Source organism: Anopheles nili, chromosome 2 (genome assembly GCF_943737925.1).
Source record: "Anopheles nili chromosome 2, idAnoNiliSN_F5_01, whole genome shotgun sequence".
Classification (NCBI taxonomy): Eukaryota; Metazoa; Arthropoda; class Insecta; order Diptera; family Culicidae; genus Anopheles; species Anopheles nili.
The window spans coordinates 17,334,498-17,349,025 of NC_071291.1; the positions used below are offsets into that span (position 1 = coordinate 17,334,498).

The 14,528-nt window shown below is 43.2% G+C and overlaps 1 protein-coding gene across 1 annotated transcript; it reads left to right on the top strand.

Annotated features, from left to right (window-relative positions):
* The first annotated feature begins 6,696 nt into the window (after positions 1 to 6,696).
* LOC128730898 (uncharacterized) lies at positions 6,697 to 7,388 on the top strand. Its single transcript, XM_053823989.1, has 2 exons — positions 6,697 to 7,137; positions 7,209 to 7,388. Exons 1-2 carry the CDS (start codon positions 6,697 to 6,699, stop codon positions 7,386 to 7,388), a joined length of 621 nt encoding a protein of 206 aa, XP_053679964.1.
* Positions 7,389 to 14,528: the final 7,140 nt, after the last annotated feature.

Below are 14,528 nucleotides of genomic sequence, written 5' to 3' on the forward strand. Positions count from 1 at the left end.
ATCATTAGCTACCTCCGGCTAGCCTGAGCCAATGGGGGGAAATCTCAGCATGCGGATCGTACGAACCGATTCCGGCACAATGAAGATTATTCGTTAGCATACAGGTAACCGTACGGGTTTTCTGATAGATCCGACGGCTATTCGGCACACGGATACACACGAGAGAGTGAAGATTGAGGCCATTGAAAAGGAGGAATGTAACGCTTTTATTAATTATCGAGTTAAAACTACCTACGAAAGTTCTGCATTGTTTAGTTTGCTTTGCTGGCCTGCTTGGATTGGATGTTTGTATTACAGTCCGTTTTCGTTTCGATAGAACGGTAAATATCATATTTGTTGTAGCCAATGCACTTATTTGAAATGAAATTTTGGATCCAGTAAGATTTGCACTAGCGTGGAGCTATTGATAGCTGCCTCATGTTTGAGAAACAACTTATCCAAACACTTACTCGCCAACAGGAAAGTTTTCTTCACCACCGTACGATGGCTGCACGAGTCGACGCGGAATGTGCCAGAAGGCTTCAGTGCTGGCGTCGGTGCAGCAATGAAACCGCGATGGTGGCATAATCAAAATGGGAATAGCTATCAGCTTTAGTGTCTTTACCAATTTCCACCGCCAAGATGTCGTATAAGGAACGCTTGGGCACTAGTGCCTGGGTGGCCGTAATAAAACGGAACCGATCCGGCAGGTTCGGCATTTCCTACCCGAACCCAGTGTCTCTGGTGTGAGCCGTAAAATCGAGAAAAAGTTCGACATGCAATTCCTATCACGCACCACCGACAAACTTGCCCCTCGGCATGCTAGTTCTGCCAGTGGCACTGTGGGAGTGTGGCTGGAGCATCTTTTTGCGCATCCGTGACAGGGTCGGAGGTGAAACAAACGAAGCCGCCCGGGAGGCCATGTGGGAGGGTTTTTTTTTACCATTCCAGACCAACCCATCCGAACGCATTATGCAGAAGGCGCATCAGCGCATGGAGCTGTGCCCGAGTGGGTTTGTTCCGCAAGCACAGGATGCTCGTTTCATCGAACTTCATGTTGTGACGATGATCGCCACAATTGAATGAAGTGCCGTGCAGGGCCGTCGAGGGCAAACGGGCCGGTGCTAGCGGTGAAAGGCACAAAGGCCAGATTTCCCAAAGTGCTATAGTACCAGTGCCAGTGCCGGTGCTTGGTGGAACCGTCGTGCTGGCAGCGTAGACCAACTTCTAGGGCAGAGCGGCCCATAAAGCAGGGCTCCAAGAAAGAAAGATAAATGAAAGAGAGGATGGAAAAAATAACCAAAAATCGGTGACTCCACCCAACCGCCCAAAACTGCTCCACAAGGATGTGCATATTTATGTGTCATATGGTAAAATTGATATTTTTATCACCCATCTCTATCAAAATTCCATTTGTAACATTTCCATTCCGTTCCCGTGCAAGCGCTCCGTCGGTCCCCGGTGGGTGGTGGTGTGCAAATTGCATTTCACTGGCCAGAAGAGGCCAGCTGGCGAGTATGGTGGAACGATTCGGTCTTGCCCCGGTGTTCGTGGTTGAATATCTCTTGGCTGCCGATCGTTACTTCGTTTGCTCGAGCACTGAACACTCGACCCAGTGGCCGCGGTAGGGCGAGTTTTTGGACGCTTCAAATGCATTCCGTTTCGGTTCGCCTGGCGTGGTGTGTGGCATGAAATAGTGCCATCATTTCTTGGCAGACATTTTCAGCGCCCCAAGGAGAGTGTAGCTTTCCACGTCGCTGACCGGGTATTAATCGTAAGAAGTATGTGCGGTAGAAATCCAGCCCATGAACGGAAAAAATTGAGTCCCTTAGTCACATCATTAAGGCAACTTCATAAACTTTTCAACGTGGGGCGTATGCTGCAATACGGATCGTTAGATTCAGTTTTTGAAATTGTTAGTCACAATTTAAAAATGTCTCCTTTATGTCACGACGATATCTATCATCAAACAGTTGCATTGAATTACTATTTCAATAACAGAGGGAAAATATTATTTTGTTTTAAATTTGCTATGGAAATTATTTGAATCATTTATTTAATGCCTTAATCATGAACTAAGCGTTTCAAAAAGTTATACGTATATGATATTTTACCGATTTTAATTGTATGGGAGCCAATATACATAATTATAGTAACTGCCTATCATATCTTTGAACTGATAACACCCTGCCACCGTCTCCAAAATATACGTCTACAAATTGAATTAAGCTTTGCCATTGTATACCTAACAAAAATGGTATGACGCTTTTTGCTTAAAATCTTGCTTATGAAAGTTTGTTTTCGAGATTTGGTATGATCATGGAATTATGATAGAATCATTCAAGCTCATTGAAGGAGAAATCTGTCATTGAGGTAATTAAATACTGAATTATTTTGTTTGCTGGAGTTACGCTGGTATAAGTTGCAGGTGAAATAATTTTCAAAAAGATTCAAATGTTTCACTATAATATTACAGAATAAATTACTACTTTGACAAAGACTATCAAAGACTTTCAAAACTTTCTAGCTTACGCTAAAAAGCTCACAAAGTATTTCGTTTTTGTTGCCATCGATTCGATATACGGCCGAGATACGCTTTATGTTTTATGCAAACATTATGAAATATCCTTTATAAAGCCACTAAATTAAAAAAAGCTTCTGAGGACAATGCATCGAATGTTTAAGGAGAGTTTTAATGTAATTGTTTTGAAAGAAGTTTACTTGTTTTAAACAGAGGCTGAGTCAACATTAGCCAACATTATGTAAAATTATTTTGGACGAAAAATGTCGCGAGTACGAAAAACAGAGACAAAGAACTTCGAACAAATTTCGAACAAACTTTAGTTACAAAGAACTTCGAACAAATTTCGTATACAAATTTTATTGTTCACAATACATTCGCTATTTAAATAGACTTGTTTTTCCTATCTTGCAATTATAACTAGTACTTTTAAGTTAAACTGCTTTAGTTTTATTCAATCACCCAATTTACCATAAATACTATTGGTTGCTTTCCAAATTCTGTGATTTAGATCATTCAGCTTTATGATCGTTTTCTCTATTAGTACTAATAATAAAAGTAGATCAGCATAATTATTAAAAGAAAACTATTCACCAGTCAATCATAGATCCAATGATGCCTTTACGTCGTGTGGAAATAAACGTTTCTAACACAAGAAAAGTTACATTGTCCCAAGAGCGAAATGTTACGTCTAATCGGTACTGTCCCGCCGGTACGGATCGTGGAGTGTATTGTTCCGGAAGCCACCAGTTAACGAAGTATGTTTTGTTCTATAAACCAAAAATGTACCAAAATAACGTATTGCTATTTATGAAACATCCCTTAACCACTTACCCCATGTGGACATGGTACTGTGAGGTCTGGCAACGTTTTTACAAAAATATTATAAAGATACTCGGACAATGGGTTGAACGGACGATTTCTCATATACTCGCAGGCTTCGATATCTGCGTCAATCAATAAAGGTTGGTACGTTGTAAACTTGTAATACAGCTTCACCGCTACCCAGATAACGTTAATCACTTCTGGTACTGTGATGGAAATGTTTAACATAGCTTGCTTATTACGACGAAGTACAGTTTTACAGTAGTTTAATCGGGTTCTCTCATATGGCTGATGAGTGCAAACATATTTAGTAATTTTCATTGAATATTGCTTGGTTTCGTTCAAATTTTGAAACATGCTTCTTGAAGGATCTACTTTTCCTGACGTTGAAAACGCAGTAATTAATAACAACACAGATAATTCTGCTACCCACATTGTTGGACCTCGTAAAAATTTGGAATGTTCAAGTACTGGGATGTCGAGTACATTAATGGCAGGTTGTTCGTAATTGTTTTGATGAACCACAGGTGTATTAACTCTATCGGTATTAGCTTAAACGTTCAGAGTAATTTTGAATTCAAGTTTTTATGTGTTTTGAAAGCGATTATTTATCTATTGCTGTTATATCAAAACAGGAAATCAACTATCTTATTTATGGTCATGCTCATTATTTATGGGCTAGTTTACAGCAGTTTTACAATGCGGTTCCATGTGAACGGTTTTTCATTTAACTCTCTACTGAGCATGCTTCTCTCCATATTACTCCTTGCTCTTCTTTCTCTGATCGCAAGGGTTGTCCATCTCGACATGTGAAATATCATGTCAAAAATCTCTAACAAAACAGCTCTCCAAACCCTATCGGCAAAAAATGTTACGCTACTTTAGAAAAAAAAAATTCATCTGACATATCAATTCAATTCTTCATATACTTAGTGATGCTTTATTAATTTGCTCTTGTTTTCGAATTGGGTTTTTTTGTTTTAGTCTGTTTCGAATAATTTCTGATCATTTATTTCATGACGCTTTGTCACAACTTCATAAAAATATTGCAAACAAGTAGCTAAATACGATTTACCAGTCTATCATTGATCCAATGATTCCTTTACGTCGCGCTGAAAAATACGTTTCTACCATAAGTAAAGTTACGTTGTCCCAGGTACGAAATGTTACGTCCAATCGGTAATCCCCGGCTGGCACTGATCGTGGAGTGTATCGTTCCTGAAGCCACCAGACAATGTTGTACGTTTTGTTCTGTAAAGCGAGTATTAAAAACGATAGCTCAGCAATTCGAACAAGTATCATATGCCACATGATTCAATCACTTACTCCATGAGGACATGGGACTGTGAGGTCTGGTAATGTTTTTTCGAAAACATTGTGAATATATTCTGACAGTGGATTGAACGGTCGATTTCTCATATACTCGCATCCTTCGTAATGAGCGTCAATCAATAACGGTTGGTACATAGTAAACTTGTAGAATAACTTCACTGCTAACCAGAGAACATTGATCACTTCTGGTACTGTGATGGAAATGTTGAGCATAGTTGGTTTATTACGACGTAGAACAGTTTTACAGTAGTTTAGTTGACTCCTCTTATATGGGTGTCCAATGCAAATATATTTATTGATTTTCATTGAATATTGCTTGGTTTCATTCAAACTTTGCATTTTTGTTGTATTAACTTTTTCCGACGCTGAGATCGCTGTAATTAATAGCAACACTGATAATTCTGCTACCCACATTGTTGCACCTCGTAAAGATTTGAAATGTTCAAGTAATGGGATGTCGAGTACATAAATGGCAGCTTGTTCGTAATTATTTTGTTCAGCGACATTACACTCTGTCATTAAACTCTGTCGGTATTAGTTTAAACGTTCAAAGCAATTTTAAATTCAAGTTTTTTATGTGTTTTGAAAGTGATAATTTATCTCATCGAATTTAGTTCATCTTTTGCTGTTGTGTAAAAATACGCAATCAACTTACTTATTTATGATAATATACTTGCTTGTCAATCTGAACGATTTCAGGTTTCTCTCTCTACTAAGCCTCCTTCTATCCACAGGCCTCCTTATTTTTGCTCTCCTAGGTTATTATTGCTTATTTTTTCTCTCTACATTTATCTGGTAAAAATGAAATGCAGCGCATCGTGCCTAGGTAGATTTTGAAATGAACATCAAACTTAATTAAATTCTTAAACAAACCTCGCACAAATAATCATATAAAATTCGATTACATGTTTGTTATGGTGATTTCGATTTTCATTATTTTACATTAATTTTAGTTGAACGCCGTTTTTCTTTTCTATAATGCGTTATCCTTTTACCATAGATCCTATGATGCCGTTTCGACGTGCCGAGAAATATGTCTCCAATGCTAACAGTGTAGTATTATCCTGAGCCGAGAACTTAACGTCCAATCGATAATCTCCAGCGGGAAGAGATCTAGGATTATATCGCTCCTGCAACCACCAAACGACTGTGTAGGTTCGATTCTGAATGATGGATAATTAAACTAGCGTAAATATATGAATCTAAGCTGTGATCACTTACCCCGTGAGGACAAGGTGATGTGATAGTTGACAAAGTTTTTGCAAAATAGTTGTAAATATAGTCCGCCAATGGATTGAATGGCCGCGTCTTCATATAATCGCAAACTTCAACTTCCAAGTCGATCAAAAATGGTTGAAATGTAGTAAACTTATAGTACACCTTCACCTTCAACCAAATATAGTGAAGCACTTCGGGTACGGAAAGCGATATGTTCAGCATTGCTGGTTTGTTAGGACGAGGAACAGTCTTGCAATAGTTCAGTTGGGTTGTTTTGTATGGAGTTTCGGTGCAATGATACCTGGTGATTCGGAAAACGTAGAATTTGGTTTCATTTGCGCTTGGTATCGAAAGAGCACTAGGAGTATTCATTTTCAATAATGAGAACCCCAAAGAGAGTAACGAGCACAGTGTGAATGTTTGTAATTTCATGGTCGAGTTGGAAACCAAAAATTACTATTTCCACATTGTTACGTGACAGCTCTATATACAATCAAACTACGAGTTGAGCTTGCATCAGGAAACTGCTTAGTTATCTTATTGGCTTGATTTTAAGCGTTTTTAATTGTTTACTATTTATCGTAACTACAGGTACAATTTTGTATATATATATATGATGATAATTAATGCAGTTCAATCAAAATTTGAGCTCAACCTCAATTGGACACAATATGACGTTCTCATAATTAACCATTGCACAAAAGTAATTTTGTGGATAAACATAATGATTAATTGGATGAGCATAAAAAATAACTATTTAGATCAGATACACAATAACAATGCACTTTTTATGATGCATTCTACATACTGTTTAGAACTAGATGTATCAAGTCATGTGGGCGTTTTACGTCTTCGCTTTTGTCTGCATCATATCAAAGATCCCGTATTCAGAACATATTATTCCAAAAAAATCCACTGCAGAGAATGGTACAGGAATCAAACAATACTCGTTAAAAATAACGAAGTACCTCTGTGTCGGTGTTCCATACAGCAGATCTAAATTGCATCACTGCAAAACGGTATTACGCCGTAACAAACCTGCCGTCTTGAATATATCCATCACCGTTCCTGAGGTTCTCACCTACATCTGGCTAACGGTAAAGTTACATTACAAGTTCCAAACCTACCAACCATTGCTTATTGATTTAGAGAAAGAAGCATGTGAATATTTGGCAAAACATCCTTTTAATCCAATTGATGAATACATTTACAACATATTTGCAAAAACATTGCCACAGGTTGTATCACCATGTCCACACGGGGTAAGTTATTGAAGAATGAACGTATTGAAATATTGACGGGCTGTGCTTATTATCACTCTTAAATTATTTAGAATCGAACCTACACAGCTATGTGGTGGCTTCAGGAACGATACACACCGAGTTCTATGCCAGCGGGAGACTACCGGTTGGATGTGAAGTTTTTTGGTTGGAATAACATCACTCTCTTCTATCTTGAGGTTTATTTCTCTGCCCGGCGTAAAGGCATTATCGGTTCTATGATTGAATGGTAAATATCACATACAGGCAATATGAAACTATGGTTCAATCTGTTATTTCTGTACAAAATAATTGGAACGGAAAAACTGCAATTTTGACGCCTTTGCATAATACCATATGGAAAATGGATAATAAATTTGCATAATGTATGATTGCGTTGTAATCTTATCCAATAAACCATTTACATTTTAATAATAAACCATACACATTTTGTGAAAACTTGAGGCTAAATATATTTATGAAATGATTGTTATTGCCTTCCGAAGGTGTTTGTAATGGGTTTGGGCTTTGTTGTAGAATTCATTCTTTTTAAATTGCGTGATCGATTCACATGGCATCTATACAAAAGATGTCTGTTGCCGTGAAATATCAGAAAGACCTCCGTATGATGAATGGCGTAAAAAAATGGAATCAACCGCAGTTACAGAAAGGCGCCAGAGCGTCTTCATGCTCGTTTATTTGACCTCTCCTCTCGGTCTCCTATTTATTGCCACCTTGTTCACATTCTTGGTCCCGGTTGTTGCTACCATCGTTTTGTATAGAACATGAGGCGAATGGAAAAACACTACTGCTACCATACGGTCATCCTTGCACATTCGTAGATAGTGCACCGAAATCGTTGCTTCGTAAATCTTCACGTGTTGCTTGGGCAATTGTACCAGCAGCAGTGTAGCGTAGAACAAAATGGCACCTTGGCAGACGTGTGTGTCCATGTTCGTATGTGTGTAAGGAAGCAATACTTTGTGGTTGGCTGGTGTAGGATCGGAAATTCTGCGAAGCCGAGAAGACTGGCTGACTAACTTTGCTGTATAAGTTGATATTTGTATATTTTTTCTTGTTAAAAGGACCAAAAAGGATTGTAAAGAATTTTCCTCCAACTAAACCAACGGGTTTTTGCTCCATCCCTCGCTGACTTGGAGAGTTTATAGAGGTGATTCTTTTCGCAGCCTCCCACATAAATAACACGTTTGCGGCACGATATGCCCTCGGTCAGATAGGAATTCATCCCCGTTATGCGATGCGCGACGGTGCTACTGATTTATGCAACGTTTTGATCTTCATGGTACGTTAAATTTCTCATTGGTTTGCGACAGCGCGACACAAACGGGGTAGGTTGTATGAAAAACGGTACCCTCATGCAGAACAAATAGCTCCTGGCTTTTCAAACATAGACGACTCTGCTGATAGCATAGCGAGCTCTTTCGATTCGTTCGGTTCATTTTTTATTCAACTCAAGCATTGTGCACGTATGACATTGCCGCATCTGAAAGAAATGACACTTTACGACGTGGCAGCCTATGATGGATGAAACATGTGTTTCTTGGCGGGAGTAAATGGAGCTTGCGTTTGCTAATGCTGGAATTTCGCTATCAGATTAAGAAAACCTGAAGTGAGCTGGTTATAATGTGAAAGCTATTCGAGCTGAATTGAAACTATCAATAGCTGGTTGCAGCCACAACAAACAGAGGGATTTGATTCGAAATTTTCGACGATAATCACCGGCATCTAACCGCAAGTGTGATTAATGGAGACGCCTGGTGCCGAACGTCCACATGCCCCCGGAAGAAGCTGAAGCGGCCAACCCAAAACCGCAATTGCCGTGATTGGACGGTGAAACTTTAAGTATGGCAACCACAACCACAGCACCTCAGAATGACCCAAGAAGCCCCTGAACCGGGACCAGTGCCGGCAGCTCCGTTGGGGATCGAAACCTTTCAGCGGCAAAATCGATATCGCACGAAATCACGGTCCAATCCGGTTCTTCTTCCGCTTTCACCCAGTAAAGTGGGCGAATGTGTGTTTGCTTCAATAATGGCCGTGGTTGCTCAGCTCGTCCACGGGTTAATGCTAGAGCACAGCTGCACCGGTCCCGCCGGGAGCCACATCAATCAAAAACCTTTCCAAACTATATTCAACATTTTTGATAAATTATCGGAAGCAATCCGTTATCCCGATTGCACCGACTCTCCACCAGTTCGATGGAACTGAAAATATATGCTGTGGGTTTTGATCGTGTTGATTCGTCAACGATTCGATTCGTCATGTCGTGAATCGATCATAATATAAATGATATTCCATCAAAATTAACCAACAAGATGCAAACTGCCAGCATGGCCAAGTGCTCCAGCGAACAGCCTTCCCACGGCTCGAACGGTGAGATTCTAATTTAATCTGACAGACACAGCTCTCAGTTGAGCGCGACGGCCCGTTTTGAACGACTGTCTACCTTGAGTTTGTCACACACCACTGTTTTACGTTTCCCTGTCACGTACCCGCAAGCTGACAGGCGTAAAACTGTTTCAGCCACGACAAAAACATGCCATTTCCATATCGCACCGCACCGATCTTGCCCGCTCGCGATGACTGCGACATTTTAAACTATCGTAACAATGTTAATTTTATTTCCCATGCTCTTTATCGTGTGAATTTGTACCTCAACTTTTGCCAACTGCCGTCGCGAGGGTGGAAGCGAAAACGAACCGAAAAACTCCGTCAAAACTCTCCGCCCCAGCGCATATGGCTTTATCATCAACGTAATCGTGAAGCGCGACGAGTATCAAAGTTCACCGGTGAAACACGCTAAACTTACGTGAACCTGCGAAATCTCTCGAGCACTCGAAAGCTCCAAAGGTTACCCTCTCTCACGGGCCATACTTTAGATCACGTATGTGTGTATGTGTGTGTGTGGGTGGAGGTGTGTGCGCTTCCAAGGATCCAACTGACTTTGTTTCGCGCGCTCGTATTGCCATCCGCGCACTGATAACCTTTCCGTGACGTCCCACTTGGAAGTCACACTTAATCCCACCTAAACTCGCTGGCAGCCTTTTCATACCGCGACCCGCGCATTCTACCTTTTCCTCGGCAGTAGAGAAGAAAAGAAACGGCAAAAAACACGTTCCTGCTGCTCAAGAGCCGCTGAGTGCAACGTCGCAAAAGTGCAGCGGCAAAGTGTTCCCAGAATAAGGGAATGAAACAGTGAGAGAGAAAGAGAACGAGGGAGAGAGAGAGAGAGAGAACTAACGAAAAAAAGAACGCAAACATGCATCAACTGCAGGCAACAGTAGCACTAAATTGTCAGTAGTGAACTTTTCCGTGCCCGAAAAGGGCCCAGAATACGCCCTGATAGTGGTGTCATTTTCATTAAAACATTTCCAACCCACAGCATCAGATACGCCGTGCTCGGCGCCGGGTTTCCCCCATGCTTATAAGAAAAACGGGCTTTGGTGGGGGGATTTAATTTTTTGTTCAACTCTTTCCCCCACTATCTCTTTTTCCTTTTCCCATATCCCATTAGCACCGATTTCTCTTCCTACAACCAAGCAATGGCTCCGGAGGTGCTGCGTTTTTTGGTCTGTGCTACTTGATTTCGCGTCACCTTCTACGGTTAGATGTACTTTTTTTGCGTTCTTAAAAGCTCGCAAAGGTCAGCCGTGGTTTGTTTAAGACTAGCGCAATCCCTGTGCCTGTAACCAGGGGGCTCAAATAAAGCAAAAACTGCACCGAAACAGTAAATATCACGCTGTTGTAGTTTGTGCTGTCAGGCTGTCGGCGAGACACAATTCATCCAGCACGCGAGCGAGTGTGCACAGTTCGTCTCGTGTCTGTATCCGTTTCGGAGGGCGCGTAATTCCCCACGAGGTGGTCGCAATGGCGCTTCAGCCGATAATTAGTTTTGTATCCGTGAGCTGAAACGCCGAGTGCGGAGAAACGTTTTGTAAAGTTTCTTGTAATGTTGGTCTTTTACACGGGCGTTTTTTCTTCCTTGTTCCTTCATCCCCAAGCCCACACACACACACACACAGGATGGCTGATGGCTCGTGAGCAAGCGAGAACAACGAAAAAATGTAGACTAAAATAAATAGAAGCAAAAACGAAATCGGACGTGACCGATTAGGCAACGTCCTGCAGCAGCGCACCGACGACAGCTAATGGCACTGCTATTAATACTTTGCGCTGAAACTCAGTTAACGGGACATTCTTTTTCGCAACCCATCCGCCCGCAAGATGGGTTTGCAGAAGCTACGATAGCGGAGATTTGACAATTAGTTTTTAATGGAAGGGTTAATGCGGCCTGCAGGTGCCCCTTTTTTGCTTCACCCACAAGAAAGTGCACCCGGCGAAACACAGGCTAGTGGCGCAAAGTGCCACTCCGTTGCCGCCCGGAGCGCCATTTTCAAGTTATGCGTAATTCCATTGCCTCGAAAGCTCTCGGGGAAGCGATTCATCATGCAACTTTGCCAACGGAACGGATCTGATGCGATGGCAGCATACACGCACGAGGGCAGCGTAATGAGCTGCTCGAAAGTTGATGGGAAGCGACTCGATGGAATTGAAGGGAAAGTTTTTCTCCGAGCAGCTCGAGTGATGCAATTTTGCACTTCATCTTTCCACGCGCAACCTGGCGTAGCAGACAGTTACTAACGGTGGTCTTTGGCACGGCGTCGAGCATATTTTATTCGCACGTGTCTCGTAATGCAAGGATCGGTTCGGTTCGTGCTTCTTTTCTGCCCGCCAGCTCAGCGATCGATTGAGCGTGATGGGTTGATGTTTTATTTGGCTCGTTTCGAACGCGACCAGGCGTGAAAACGGAACGGGACAAGCGAAAGCAAAATCAAATAAAACAACCCAAAAAAAAGGAGGACATACGTGCCGCAGGGTGCCAGGAGCGAGTTTTGGCACAGCGCTTGGTCACAACTGTGAAAACATTAAACGCGCGCGTCCTTCCGCTTACGAATGCTTCTGTCGTTTGGCGGCACAAGCTTATGCTATATACACACACACTTTTTTTTCGGTTGGTTTTCGTTTGCCAGCATCTCTTCCGCTGCCAAATGCAACTGCACCGCTCGAGTGTGGATGAGAAGCACAATATGTCTTCCCGGCGATGGGGTGGAAAGAATGTGCCTCAACGGAATGCTGGCCACAGAGCGGCCAAAGCGAGTTGACTGCCGGTGAGCGCCATTTGCCCGGTGTACGGAAACACACAAACGTACGACCGGACGGTGAGCCTCGGGCAAATAAAGCCCTCCCTTCAACCCAGCACCCAGCAGGTTATGCCTTATCTTACGCGGGTGGTGCTCTTTTTTTGCGTCTACTTCTCACATTCCGAGGCTTTTGGTTTGGTCCGCCCGTTTGTCTGCGTCCTTTTTGCCTGTGACCATTTTCGTTCCTCATCTCGCTGTTTCGCGTCAAACGTGAGCACATACTTTCCCGATGCTTCAAAATGGGTAACAATCACACGACGGATGATTGCAAGCGGAACAGGAAGCGCACAACACAAAGTGTCCTCGTTGCCGCGATTTTTTGTGTGTGTTCTTTCGCTGTGTGTGTGCACTCGTGCCTTCCGGTCGCGAGGAGAAAAGCGCACCCACGAATGCACCGTTGGACCGGGCGCACGGCCATAACCATAAAAATGAAATCCTCTGTATAAATAGGACCATTGGAAAACAATTCGTGATAAATTACCATTTGTTATCGTTGCCGGGAGGGCGGAAATTTATTTGTTTGTTTTTGCACCGAATACAATGGCTACAATGTGGGGGCTATGGATGTTTTTCCTTTTTTTTTTTCTTCTTCTTCGTTTGCCACTGTTTTGTTCTCGTTCAGCTGCTTTTTTTTTCGCTTACCGCTCTGACGTGCTTAACCACCTTGGCGTTTTGAGGGGTTTCGCTAGAAAGCGCTCCACGAGAAGAAGCTGACACAGCGAGCGTGGAAAATGAGCTTTTTTTTGCAAGCGTTGCGTTGCACTTTGTTGCGCGAATTCCGATAGCGATATTGATTTCGTCTTAAGGGCGCGCGTGGGACTGCAAATCAATCGTGTTCGAAACACGATGCGCTGATGCGGTTGGACAGGAGCACGATATAAATTTGTGTCTTCTCTTGAACTGGCGCTCACTCGAGACGCAAACAAATTTAGAGCACTTCTGCGTGGCAAAGCACCTGCACTGCCCGCCCCCACACCAAAAAAGAGGGTGAATTATTCATTTTCCTCGAAGTGGATCGAGCGAAATCCGGTGGTTTTTGTAAATCCTTTTTCTCTGCGGCAACGAGCGCTAGAGAAGCGGAACGGTCGGGTGAGAGATTTCGCTGCTTGATCGTGATTGATAGCAACCGCTCGAGGAGTTTGGAGCCATTTTACAACTCAGCGCGTGATTCGGCATCGTCTGTCGGCGCCAGCCGCCCACGGGTATCATCGCCCAGGTTGCAGTTCGCTGAATTCGCCCCGTTCGTTCGAGCAGCGTGACCCGCTCGATGAATGGCTGACTTCGCTTAGCCGCTACACCGGTGACGCCGGTGAACCAAGACCGATTGAAGCGTTTGCTTTGCGGAGCGAATATTATCACCCAGTCCCATCCCAAAAACCTGGCTCCAAAAGGGCCACAACCCAGGCACGATGACTGGCGCCATCGACAGAATGGAAGGGATTGGATTGAGTGCGGCACGGCGTGGGCGAATTACGCGTCGGTAGGTCGCGTGCGCTTGGGAAAAGCCGAGGCTTTTCGCTTCGTCGCCCGTTAAATGATGCGAGGCGGCATAAAACGATAAGACCGGATCGCGCGCGGGCAAGCGACACGGACTTGTGTTTACTCTTCGGCAGTTGTTAGCTTTTCTCACAGCGGCATGCGGCGTTGTGAGGTAGCAGTAGCAAACAGCGACGACAACAGCTCGTCCTTGCTGCCAGAACCGTGGCTGGATCGTGAGCAGAACAAATCAAACTACTTCACCAGCGTGTGCGCGCGAGGATTCCGAGGGCCGGGCGGAACGTGATGCGCATAGTTCCGTTGCCGGAAAGGTACCCCTTCACGGGTTGGGCTGGCACTGCGAAAGTTTGGTAAGTTTACCGCAGTAGTGCCGCAGGCTGGAACTGTGCGAGCATCCATCGGCATGGCGCTCAATGGTCGGGCATGAAAGATGATGATGATGATGATGCTGATGGGAACGAGAAAATCTAATCACAAACAAAGAAAACTTTCCTTTCCTGCCGGCTGTCCGCCCAACTCCCGAACAGTCATCGCCCGAAGGTGAACGTGGTGTAATTTGCACAGAGTAAAAGGGCACAGGATGAAGAAGGCCCGCGTTAGGGCAATGGGTACGCGTTGAAGGTCGACGGATAGCACGCCCTCAAAAACAATGGCAATCGTGACAAAATTTCATTA

Coding starts and splice junctions, on each gene's coding strand:
- LOC128730898 (XM_053823989.1), top strand. CDS start 6,697: ATGTATCAAGTCATGTGGGCGTTTTACGTCTTCGCTTTTGTCTGCATC. Junction 7,138..7,208: donor TATCACCATGTCCACACGGG/GTAAGTTATTGA, acceptor TAAATTATTTAG/AATCGAACCTACACAGCTAT.